Consider the following 13,313-nt stretch of genomic DNA (forward strand, 5'->3'; position numbering starts at 1 on the left):
GGAGAAGCTTGAGAGAATCCATAGAAGAGCCACACGCATGATCAGAGGTCAGGAAAACAGACCTTATGATGAGAGGCTGAGAGCCATGGGACTCTTTAGCCTGGAAAAGCGGAGGCTCAGGGGTGATCTGTTGGCCACCTATAAGTTTATCAGGGGTGCTCATCAGGATCTGGGGGAACGTCTGTTCACCAGAGTGCCCCAAGGGATGACAAGATCAAATGGTCACAAACTCAGCCATGACCGATTCAGACTGGATGTAAGGAAGAACTTCTTTACTGTCCAAGCCCCCAAGGTTTGGAATAGATTGCCACCAGAGGCAATTCAAGCACCCACTTTGAACACCTTCAAAACACATTTGGGTGCTTATCTTGCTGGGATCCCATGATCCCTGCTGACTTCCTGCCCATGGGGCAGGGGGCTGGATTCGATGATCCTCTGGGGTCCCTTCTAGCCCGAATGTCAATGATATCTATAAAATTATGTTTTTTTCCAATGTTTCATCAAACTGGAAGGTTATTTCAAGTACAGTTCTGCAGAGGTCTGTCCTAGATCCAGTAGTATTAAATATTTTAATTAAAGACTTTGGGTGATGGAATAAGGAGTAAATGAAATAAATTTGACAATTTTACCAAAATGGTGGAGTTGTGAGCACTCTGGAGGACAGGATTAGAATTCAATATGATTTTGACAAATTGGAGAAATGGTCTGAAATAACACAGTAAAATAATGACAAGTGTAAAGTATTTTGTTTAGTGAGAAATCAATTATATAGAGAAAAGATAGGAAATAATCAACAGTACTACAGAAAAGGATCTGGAGATGCTAGGGGATTACAAACTGCATATCAGTCAATGATGTAATACTGCTTTGAAAACACGATATTGGGATGTATAAACAGGAATGTTGTGTGTAAGACATATGAAATAATCCTTCAGCTCTAGCCAGCCCTGGTAAGGCCCCAGCTGGAATTGTGTTCTCAGTTATGGGCATCACACCTTTGGAAAGATGAGAATGAATTAGGCAGAGTCTAGAAAGAGCAACAAACACAATAGAAAGCATAATTGGAAGCATGACCTACAAGAAGAGAATGGGTTTGCTTAGCCTAGAGAAGAAAAAACTAACCTGTTCAAATATGCAAAAGTGTACCGGAGAAAGGAAGGTCATAAATTGTTTTCTATTTCCACTAGATGTAGCTGTGACAGTCTTCAAAGTAGGTTAGACATACAAAGAAAGCTTTGGAATAGTTTTTTCAGGGAAGATGTGGGATTTGTGCCATTGGAGATTTTTAAGAACTGGTTAGGCAAACTACTCCCAGAAAAGGTTCAGGTAGAGTTAATCCTGCCTTGGAGCAAAGGGGAGGGTTAGATGATTTCTCAACGTGTCTTGAGACTCCATTTTCTGTTTGTTTTTTTTAAAGAATATTGGGCACTAGAAAATATTGAAACAGACTGACTTATCCAAAGGCACATTAGTACAGACTATGATCCTGCAAACACTTCCACCCAAAAATAGTTCCTTTAATTCAAGTTAACCACCTGTATCTAGAATGTGACCATGGTCAAAAAGAAAATGTCTGTCTTCTATTCTATATCTTGATGTCTAATTACTGGTTCACACCGGCTTTAACTCTTAACATCTCAGCAACATTCTGATATTCCCTTGCTTCTTTTCCCATGTCATTAATTTTAGGAGCTAAACTTCTAATTCTTTATTACACTTCATGTCACAAATAGCAGTTAAACCATGATTTATTTACTTGGGTCATATAGATTTTTGGAGTATGCCATTCCAAGAGAATTTGCTCACATCTTAATATAGAAGCTCTGCACATCCTCTGTTTGACCTCATTGATCAGCTGTTAAGACAATGCACAGCTGTTCAGTTACAGCAATGTGACAACGTGCATCTTTCTGGAAAGGAAGCTGTTATTTATTTATGTTAACGTCGGAGGTATTTCTCTATTGATTTCTTTGGGGGCATTGACTTTGACTGTTTTGAAAGGTTTTAATCACCTCAGAGCCGAAAGTCTTTCTAATTTTTCAATACTCGCTATCAACTCACTTGAGGACTCAAAGGGGATTTAGTTTCCGTGGCAGCCTTGTCAGCTGCATGCACAGAAATGATACTTGTCTTCAGTATTACCTTGAAGAGGTTCTCTCTCTTTCTCCTTCTCTCTTTTAAACATTTCAAAAATGCAGTGCTCTGGAGGTGCTTATTTAGGGAAGAGGAAAATAAAGGGCTTGTGAATACATGAACAAATATTAAAAAGCTTATTTTGCATGGATTCACTACGTATTTGAAATAACCATTCAGTCCCAAAAAAGCATAACCAGAGCTTCCATTTTCCCTTGGCATTCTTGCGATTTGAAGAAACAAAATGAAACAATTCATAGATTTCATAGCCATAAACATTAGGGCTGGAAGGGACCTCGGAAGATCATGGAGTCCAGCCCCCAATTCATGCTTCTCCACAACTGTTGTGGCATCAGTATTTCCTGAGCAAATCCAATGGAGGGAATTTTGTGGGGTTCTGAAATAATGAAGTGGTTGCACATCAAATCCAATGTGCATTGGCAAAGCTACACTAAAACACTTGCACAATGTTGGGATACACAATGTAGTATGGAAATACGCAGAAACTGTCCCCATATAGTTGGAACTGAACACTAACAGCTGGTCCTTGATAAACAGTAGATGTGTTTCTGTTGCTATAGCTATTTTTTTTGTCATATCAAGACAAAATATAGAGAGACATGAACATCACCTTAAACACCTAACATGACTAATTTGGGAAAAGTTCAGGTTCATTTCAGGTACATTTATAGATGGTATAATTGTTGTCTGTGATGTTAAGCCATGTAGGAAGGTGGTGGTCATAGCACTCATTGAGTTAACTAGAAGAATGGGTGATGAGGACAGGAGAAATCTGAATATTCAGCAGAAAAAGTAAATTATTGGTAAGAAGCGCCACTCTTCTTTGGTTTCTTAGACAACAGGATATTGTTCCAAGAAGGATTGCTAGGAAGAGACAGGATCCACCTGACAAAGAGAGGGAAAAGCATCTTCACAGACAGGCTCGCTAACATAGTAAGGAGGGCTTTAAACTAGGTTCACCAGGGAATGGAGACCAAGCCCTGAAGTAACTGGGGAAGCAGGCTGGGGGGGACTTCTCATTCGTCCTGAGAAATAGAACAATTGGTTAGTTACTAGGGTTACCATATTTCCAGGTCCAAAAAAGAGGACACCTGTCGGGGGGGCAGGAGGAGGGATATGATGGGAGGGGGGTTACAGTGAAATGCCAGTGCCCTATCCCTGCCCATTCTGTTGCCCCTCACCGACAAGCCACAGCCCCTCCCCCCCACAAGCCCTGCTGCTGCCTCTCACTCTCAGCCCACTGATCCCAGCCCTGCCAGTGCCCCTCACTCCCAAAAAGCAGTACCCTGCCCCCTACCTCCTTGCTGGTGCCCCTCACTCCTGACCCGCAGTCCCCAGTGCTGCCAGTGCACTGCACACCCAACTTACAGTCACCTGTCCCCTCCACCCACGCCCCTCAATCCTGATCCATAGTCCCCTGCCCTCTCCTAGCCCTGCCAGTATCCTTCACTCCTGGTAGGCCCATGGTGCCCTCAAACCTGACCCACAGCCTCCTACACCCCCATCCCTGCCAGTGCTGCTCATTCCGGCCTGCAGCCCCCTGCCCCCACAGCCCTGCCGGTGCCTCTCATTCCTGACCATCTGTGCTCCATCCCTGCTGCCTGAGATCACCCTCCCTCTGCTTTCACCAGCAGAGCAAAGTAAATCACAAACTCAGCTCCCGATTGTGCACATTCTGTGCTAGGCATTCTGGGAATTGTAGTTCTACCTAGTGGCAGCTATATTGAAAATTGATTGGGGGAGGAAATCCTGGACATTTTGCTTGCATTTAAAAAGCCTGCTTGGACACAGCACAGGGGGCAAAAAAAAAGAGGACATGTCTGAGAAAATCCAGATATATGGTAACCCTATCTGCCTCAGATGTCTGTACATGAATGCATAGAGTCTGAAAAACAAGCAGGAAGAATCAGAGGTCCTTGCACGGTCATGGAACTATGATGTGATTGGAATACCAGCGACTCGGTGGGATAGCTTGCACCAAGCTCATGGATGGGTCTAAACTGTTCAGGAAGGATAGACAGGGGAGGAGTGAAGAAGGAGCTGCTGTTTATGTAATAGAGTGGCATGATTACTCAGAAGTCCTATATGAAACTGGACATGGGCCTCTTGAAAGTCTGTGGGTTAGGGTCAAAGGGGAAAGTAACAAGGGTAATGTCATAGCAGGTGTTTGCTGTAGACTGCCAGACCAGGGGAATGGGGTGGCTGAGGCTTTCTTCAAACAGCTAGCGAAGTTTCTAGACCACAGGCCTGGTTCTCATGGGGAACTTCAATCACCCCAACATCTGGTGGGAGGGCAGTACAGCTGTATACAGGCAGCCCAGGAAGTTTTTGGAGGGTGTTGGGGACAACTAGCTGGGGTCATTTGAGCCTAGCTGGGGTCATTACCTAGCTGGGGTCATTTGAACCCAGTTTTCTCTCCTGCCCAGGGCAGGGGGTTGGACTAGAAGACAAGGTCCCTTCCAATCCTACATCTATGAATCTATGAACTTCCTGGTGCAAGTGTTGGAGAGGTCACCTAGGGACTGTGCTGCTTTTGATCTGCTGCTCACAAACAAGGAAGAATTGGTGGGGAACAGAGAAGTGGATGGCAACTTGGACAGCAGTCATATAGAGATGACTGAGTTCAGGATCCTGAGACAAGGAAGGAAGGAGAGCAGCAGAATAAGTACCCTGGGCTTCAGAAAACCATTCTTTGATTCACTCGGGGCACTGATGAGCAGAATCCCCTTGGGGGCCAGTCCCGGGGGGGCGGGGGTGGAGTAGGAGGGAAGCAGTTCAGGACTGCTGGCTGTACTTTAAAGAAATCTTACTGAGAGTGTAGGAACAAACCACCCCAGTGTGCAGGAAGACTAGCAAGTATGGCAGGCAATCCACTTGCCTTAGCAAGGAACTCTTCAGTGAGCTAAAATGCAAAAGGAATCTTACAAGAAGTGGAAACTTGTGGGCAAATGAGTAGGGAGAAATATAAGAGGATTACTCAGGCATAAAGGGATGAAATCAGGAAGGCCAAAGCCCAGTTGGAGTTGCAGCTAGTAAGGGACATGAAGGATAACAAGAAGAGTTTTCACAAGTATGTCAGCAAAACGAGGAAGATCAGGGAAAATGTGGGTCCCTTACTGAATGGGGGAGGCAACCTAGTGACAAAGGATGCAATAAAGGATGAAGTAGTCAATGCCTTTTTTATCTCAGTCTTCACAGGCACGGTCAGCTGGCAGCACAGTTTGGGGAAGAGGTGAGTACCCAGCAGTGGCAAAAGAACAGGCTATAGAATATTTAGAAAAGCTGGATGTGCACAAGTCCATGGGGCTGGATGCGATGCGCCCAAGGGTGCTGAGGACTGAATTGATTGCAGAGCCGCTGGCCATTCTTGGAAAACTCATGGTGATTAGAAAAGGTCTGTAATGATTCAAAAAGGGCAAGCATAGTGCCCATCTTTAATCTGAGGAACTGTAGACTGGTGAGTCTCACCTTGGTTCCTGGAACAGTCATACAGTAGGTCCTCAAGGAATCCATTTCTAAGCACTTGCAGGAGAAGGTGATTAGGAACAGTCAGCATGGATTCGCCGAGGGCAAGTCATGCCTGACCAACCTGATTGCCTTCTATGATGAGATGACTGGCTCTGTGGATGTGGGGAGAGCAGTGGATGTGATATACCGTGACAAACTGGAGAGTCCAGTGGATGGCAACAAAAATGGTTAGGGAGCTGGGGAACATGACTTATGGGGATAGGCTGGGAGAACTGAGCTAATTTAGTGTGGAGAGGAGAAGATGAGAGGAGATTTAATAGCAACCTTCAACTCCCTGAAGGGGGGTTCCAAAGAGGATGGGGATAAACTGCTCTTAGTGGTGGCAAATGACAGAAGAAGAAGCAATGGTCTCAGGTTGCAGCAAGGGAAGTTTAGGTTAGATATTAACAAACATTTTCTCATAAGGAGGGTAGTAAAGCACTGGAACAGGCTACCCAGTGAGGTTGCGGTATCTTTATCCCTATAGGTTTTTAAGACCCGGCTAGACAAAGCCTTGGCAGGGATGACATAGTTGGGGGTGGCCATGCTTTGAGCAGGGGGTTGGATTAGATGACCTCCTGAGGTCCCTTCCAACCCTAATTTTATATGATTATATTAAAAATGTCCTACAAAATATTTCTGCACATGCTTAACTTCAGTGCCATAAATAGGTGGGGGTGTCTACTCAATTTAAGATTTCATTGTTTCTGTGAAATCCAGGATTGTCTGTGAAAACTATGAAATCCAGGATTGTCCATGAAATCAACTTTAAAAAAAAAACTTAATAAAAATAAAATGCTGGCTTCCAGTGGGAGCTATCAATCCTTGCTGCTGCTTTGGTTTGGCCTTGTGGCCCACCCAGGGGAGGCAGGGGGAGACTCTGGCTAGTGGAACAACATGAAGGGCAGTAGATAAGATGGTGGCTGCCTCCTCATCCCTCCTCTCCCCACCAGAGCCTTTCTGGCAATTAGCATTGAGGGATGGGGCTGCACAAAAGGCAGCCAGCAGGTAAGATGGCTGCTGTCCCCTCATCCTTCCTCCTCTACCGTGGTCTCTCTTTCAGTTAGCACCATGGGGCAGGGCTAGCGGAGCATATCTGGGAAATAGCTGCAGAATTTCCTTTTTATGCTGACTAACCCACAAAAATTGTTTATTCTCACCATGATTTAAGTAGGTCCCTATGAATAACCTCCATTAAGACTACAGACAATAATTAGACTTAAACATGAGCCTACAACCTCTATTCTGCCAACATGTAATTATCTGGATACGAGGTGGAGCCAAGATCTACAAACATCTCAGGTTTTCTGGAATAGAGGGGCATTTTAGGTTGATGTCCCAGTGTCCCCAAGGATTCTCTGAAACAAGATGTTAGACCTGAATGTGAATATTTGATTTGGGATAGATGCCAAGGAGGTAGCACTCCCTGAGCAGAAGCAGTATGGCAACATGTATATGGTGTTGTGTCTGGACTAATTAGCTCTGCCTCCTGATAGGACATATCCACTCTTAAGTACACACTGCTGAGGAGGAAGCCTTACTTTCTTCTCCCTCCCTGAATATTTGGACATCTGGGCTGCCCTTGTTTGGAGTGATACTTTTTGTGTTTTGCCCTAATCTATCCCTTCCTGCTCACTAAAGTGGGAACTAATGCTACAAAGGGAAGGGAACATAGGTTTGTCATAATCAGTGACTGGAGAGGAAGATGGCAATATGGAAGCTCTCCAGTTAAAGAAACAAGCCTAAACAAAGCTATAATTGACAGGTAACTGTTTAGCTGTCCTTAAGTAGCAGCTTCATTTTTTACTGATAATCTGCAAACTTTTTACAGACAACCACATTTTGGATTTTAACATCAACCATAATAAAAAAAAAGTTTCGTTGTCCATAAAAAGCTTGCAGATGATCAGTAAAAAATAATAATAAAAATCTTGAGTTGGCAACCCTGACTGACTGCTACAATGGTTTTGCATACTTTTGCCCCCACCCCAAGGGTTCCCTACTCACTTCTCCACCTGGATGCCCTCAACTGCACTAGTACCATGCTGGCCTCCTCAGCCTTGCCTGCCTACAGCCACACTGATTCCCATCCTGGCATGTTTTGCCTCCAGCTTCTCTCTGACCAGGGATCAGTTATCAAGTTTTTGTTTTTTTTAACAGGTGGCTTCATTTTTTTTTTTTTTTTTACATACTATATAAACAAGCATTTTAGCTTTGTTTTTATAGACTGTCTGTAAATTTACAGACAGTTGTAAACCTGCTGCTTCATCACCAAATCTTCCAGTCTCTTCCAATTACTAATTCTTCAGCAATAAACATTATTCCACTCTTCAGGTTGACTTTGTCTGATCATCAAGGAATTAATGAACAGCCTATAAAATCACCTTACAAGGGTCAAAACAAAAACTACTCCCAAACTTGGGATATTTGAAATAGAAACCTGAATCCAGGGATATTGGTTGTAGCAATGTTGGTCTAAAGGCATCGGTAGACAAAACCGTTGAGGTAGAAGTGATATATTTTATTAGACCAACTAAAATAGGTGATTTTTTCCCCCTGTTGCTTTTATTTTTCCTTTCCTTTTTTAAAATGAAAACTTTACAACAGAGTAAGGAAAAAGCAAAATTCAATGCCCTGCCTGCCATATGACACCTTCAGGTAACCAGCCTGCTTCAGCCTTTGTCTGTGCTAAATTTGCATACTCAGAGTATCTTTCTTACAAGTCACTTTTACACTCAAGGGAACCCTGCCATCTCTCAGTTCCCCTGTGCAAAATGAAGTTTCTTTTCCACCTGGAGGAACTTTTTCAATCTTTGAATTCTCCTTTGCCTGAAGAAGGGCTTTTGGGCCTGAAAGTTTGGAAAGAAAAAAAAAATGCACCTATTTTAGTTGGTCTAATAGAAGATATCACCTCTACCCCAAGAGTTTTGTCTACCTAAACCTGAATCCAGACCTGAATTTCTTTGATAAACCCAAATCCAAATACCTGTGAGCTCTTGGTAGAAAAGGATGCTAAGGACTTGGATCTGACTTCTGTTGGTTAGGTCCATTTGTAGATTAGTCCCAGTCCCAGAAAACCTGTCTCCTAAACATGGTTTGGCCAGCAGATGTGGCTAGGAGAAAACTGTGTTTGCCTACTGTGGAACATAATCCTTAACATACTGCTGACATAGTTTGACTGCACAGGTAAGGATGCAAGAATGCTTGGAAACCTTTCAAAAGGGGAACATTTCATAAGGGGAGAAGCTGGTACATCCTAACTGTTATGTGTGAACAAGCTGAGAACAATTCAAATGCAGCAAATTTGGCTCCAACTTCAAGCCTGGATGAAGGAATGTTAACCATTAGAATGTACCAGCAGCTGCTTTTTGAAATGTTTCTCTTTTGAAGGGCTGGAAGTGCTGGTGTGCCCGCACCCTAGACTTCTAGATGAGATTGTTATTTAGCAACATAGTTATAATGCTAGAGCTAAACAATTTCATTTCATGGATTCAGCTTTTTTTTCCTTATTGTAAAGTGCCCATGAGTGGTTTTCCAGTTTCTCAAATATATCCATTGTCTAAAAGGATTAATAGGTTCAGACAGAAGTGACAATTTTTGCCTGATCTGGCCACAGAAGGCAGCTTATAGCTGTGACCAAACAAAAGTTAACGGCAGAAAACAGCTTAAAAATGGCTAATGGTGTGAAAAGCTGACTCCTCGTTGCATGAAGTATCAGATAAAGAGGTTACAAAATGTAGTCTTTTGTAACTTGTGTCTGCAGAGCTCCCATCCTGTTGCTCTTTTCGCGTGGTTGGGAGGCAGCATCTCACTACCTAGGTTGACTGAGAGGAATGTCCATGTGGCCCCATGTTTCCTAGGATGACCGGGAGCAATTTGCTCCTGGCCAGTATCTACACATGCACTTTGGTGCATTAGTTTGATGTGCCAATTTCTAGTACCTTTATCTATAGGTACTAGAAGATGGCACAATAGACTAATCTACTGTGCAGTAATTGCTGTTCACGTCTAGATAGTGATGCTTTACCACACATTAGAGTAGTCTAATGTGCAGTAAAGCATCTCATGTAGGTGCACCCACGGAATACTAATATTAACCTGGCCTGACTTTTTGCCAAGTGGCTCAATTTATGGCCACCTAAGCAGCAACAGAGCTGAACTAAACCCTCAGATAGAGAGCTATTCAAATAGTAAACTAGAACCTGATTTCTGCAAAAAATGTCTACCTTTATAATGGGTTAAGCCAAAGCTGACAGCTAACGTTCCTCTCTGTTGCTGAACTTTCTCCCTTTGTTGAACCATGACTGAGTATAAAGGACTGCTGCTCCATTATAGATGGCCCCCTAATTTTTTAGAAGCCTGAAGACATTTAACAGTGAATGTACACTAGGAGGAAATAAATGAAAAAGGCTGAGTTGCCACACCTTACCTTGGGGTCATGTATTCCAGAAAGCTCTTCATAGATTTTCTCTCCTACCATGACAGCTGCCAGGTTAGCCGTGTAGGTTGACAAACAGAACAAACAAAAAATAGCCCAGAGATTCATTAAAAACCTTCCCGTCCAGCACTTGGGAGGTTTGATGGCAGATGTTCTGCCAAACAATATTGCATAACAAACATTCAGGGCAGAGGAAAAGGAGAACACTTTATTTCTATTTCTTCCCTTAGGGGTCATCCCAAAGGGGCTTTTCCATTCGTATAAGGTGAGGAATATTGCTGTGATGTGGAGAGCGACAAATATTCCCAGCCACATGGTCCAGTGGAGTGGCCACATAAAGGCTCCAATGGGGGCTGCTGTGTCTCTAGTCCTCACTAGGATGCCCAAGCTGGTTGAAAAGAAAGGGCTGGTGAAGTCAATCACTTGGCTGCGAGCTGTGTTGATGCTGAATGATGTTACTGCCATATGGGCTGTCCCAGCCAGAAGGTCACCCACAAGCCCTGTCCAGTGGTCATTTTTCCAGGCTCCATACTTCCCATCTCCAACAATGTACAAGTCAAAATCAAAGTTCATATCCTCAGCCAACTTCTCCAGCAGGTCGATGCAGTAGCCATAGCAGCATTTCTTGAACTCAATAGGCACAGTGTCATTGCCTCCTTGAAGGGTTTCAAAGAGGCTATCCAGGACAGCTGAATCATTGGTCAGAGGATCCAGGCAGAGCTGTCCTGCTGGGCATAACCCCTCATCATCCACATTTCTTGTGAAGACAAATGGGTGTTCAATGAGAGTAACCACTCTTAGGTGCAGCCTGGTAGGATGCTGGTTGTGGTTTTTATGTCTCTGGGCTTGCTCTGGCCATATTCCATAATCCATGATAATCTTTCCTTCTTGCCAGCTCCCCAGACGAGTCCACATTGGGTTCCCAATAGGATCGTGCTGCAGATTCCAAATGAAGAAATTGTTTTCTGAGCTTACAATGGAAGAACCTTTCACACTAATGTGGCCACTGAGACCATCAAAGGTTGTGTTGGCTAAAAACCTGTTGGGGGAAGAAAGGCAAGAAATCAAAGCCAAGCTTCCAGATAAATGAAGCCTTATTCTGCTAGAGTGAAACAGTGACTTTGTATGTAAGGTTTTGAACAAGGGCTCAGGAGTCTGGGTTCAGTTTTTTCTTTTCTGATTTTAGTATCTCACTCCTTCCATAAGTAAATTGGAGATTTAAAAAACCCTTTCTCTTATCGTTTATCTATTTAGATTGCAAATACTTCAAGAAGGAACAGTTTCTTAAGTGCAGCAGCTGTCCACCATTCTAACAGAAATAGCATTATTTTGTTTCTCTCATTTCCTCATTTTTATGACTTTTAAGCAATTCAATTAATCAATGTAAGGAAAACCCAGCATGACTGTAGTCCTTTTTTCCTAGGCTTAAAACAGTATGATGGAAACAACATCCCAAATATCCACCCAGGAAAAAGCCTATCTCAATAGATGAGCCCATCAGCTGTGACCTCCTGTGGCTGGTCAAAGACCACTAATTTGTTTCATGTTTCAGATATTTCACTGAACTGCTAGTAGAGGATGACAGCATTCAAGCAGTCAGAAGGGCTGGATTTGAGGTAACCTTGAGGAAAGAGTCAGTAACCTATTACTGACCAGCTGCGATTGAAAGAGAGGACTCGGTGAAAGAGATTCCCTTGAAACAATGAACTTTGCTGCTTGGTTTTCACAAAAATACCAGTGAAACCCGATGGTCTTAGTGAAAGAGTCAAAAGTCTTGTTTCTTAATAGAACACATTACACATGTCAGTATTGCATTGTTTTATCCTGAGTTTTTGGAGTTGTACTAATCTAAAAACCTAAAAGCAAAACTACCAAACAGACCAGGCATGGGAAATATAGCCAATACCTTTTTTTTCAAGTTCTCCTAACTAGAATTCAGCATTTTTATAGCTATTGTCCAAGACCCCAGAGTGACAAGAATGTGAAGTGTTTGTGTGGTAAAGGTCATACGAAGAAAAGGCCTTTGGGTGGGTGGGCCCTGGCACTTGCTGACTAGAGCCATTACAGTTGCCTGTAGTATTCTCCCTGTTAATGTGATTTTGCTGTGTGTTTGAACCAAATAAATTTTTTTAATCTTCTCATTTATACTGGTACTAATAGGAGTAACTCCACTGAAGTCAAATGAATTACGCTGCTATAAATGCGCTGTAAGATAAGAATCAGGCCCATAATTTTTCCTTAACAGGCATTCAGAGGAACATCTATTTAACATTTAGCTGGAGCAGCAGAAAATGCCATATCACATTAGTTCTGGGAATCTGGATGAAACAGATTATTGAAATAAACATAAACTCTGCAGCTGTCATAAAACAACACATTCTAACCTCAGCAGGCAAGACATAAACTTTAATGGTGTTAATCATTTATTGATATTTGAGAAAAGGAGCCCCTGAAATTTATTTGCATCTTTTCCAGAACAGTGAGCTACTGTTTTGCCTGATCCCCAATCTTTGTTCTGTCCCACTTGGAAGAGTCCATGAACAGTTCAATATCTTGCCAGCTCATAGTTTTAAGTCACTGAAATATGAAAGCCTTCTCACTATGGCAAGGAGGAGTTGCCAGATGAAGGCAAATCTATGAAATGAACAGTAAACTAAATGAAATTCTTTAATTTGTGATTTTCATAAACATTATTTGTATTTTATACTCAAACACTCTCAGTGGGAACTCAACCAAGACTCTATTTGTATAATCAATTTTTGAGCACCATTCTTTGGAAAAAGAGATGCACGAATAGACGCAAGCAAAATCTGTTTGTCCATTAAGATTTTACTTGTAAACTTTTATTTGCCTTAGTGTTTAGAGGTGGCCTAAAAATACACAGAGGGTGCGCCTACATTAAATGTTTACTGCAGAGTTGCCTAATTAGCTCTGCAGTAAATGTCTTGGTGTCTACAAATGCAGGGCTATTAGACTGGAGTAAGCTAATAAACTGTCTAGCAGGTTAGTACTTGTAGTGGGAACAAGTACTATCCTACGCTGGAGTGTTTTACTCCACAACAATGCACATGTAGATGCTGACAGGGCTGGTTGGGACACAAGAGTGCTTCAGTGCAGGGGCTGCCTGCTGGCTAACCCTACACTGAAACTCCCTTGTGGCCCAGCCAGCCCCTCTGTAGCATGTTGAACCAGGTCAGATCAGTCTGAGGCTGAC

At 42.8% G+C, this 13,313-nt stretch overlaps 1 protein-coding gene across 1 annotated transcript in view; it reads right to left on the reverse strand.

Moving 5' to 3' along the window:
• GRIN3A (glutamate ionotropic receptor NMDA type subunit 3A) overlaps positions 1-13,313 on the reverse strand; it is a 160,988-nt gene that overhangs the window by 79,875 nt on the left and 67,800 nt on the right. The window contains exon 4 of the mRNA XM_019518201.1: positions 10,091-11,138. Within this exon, the coding sequence (XP_019373746.1) occupies positions 10,091-11,138 (1,048 nt within the window). The remainder of the gene's footprint in view (positions 1-10,090; positions 11,139-13,313) is intronic.

Source organism: Gavialis gangeticus, unplaced genomic scaffold (genome assembly GCF_001723915.1).
Source record: "Gavialis gangeticus isolate Ggan-Ray unplaced genomic scaffold, GavGan_comp1, whole genome shotgun sequence".
Classification (NCBI taxonomy): Eukaryota; Metazoa; Chordata; order Crocodylia; family Gavialidae; genus Gavialis; species Gavialis gangeticus.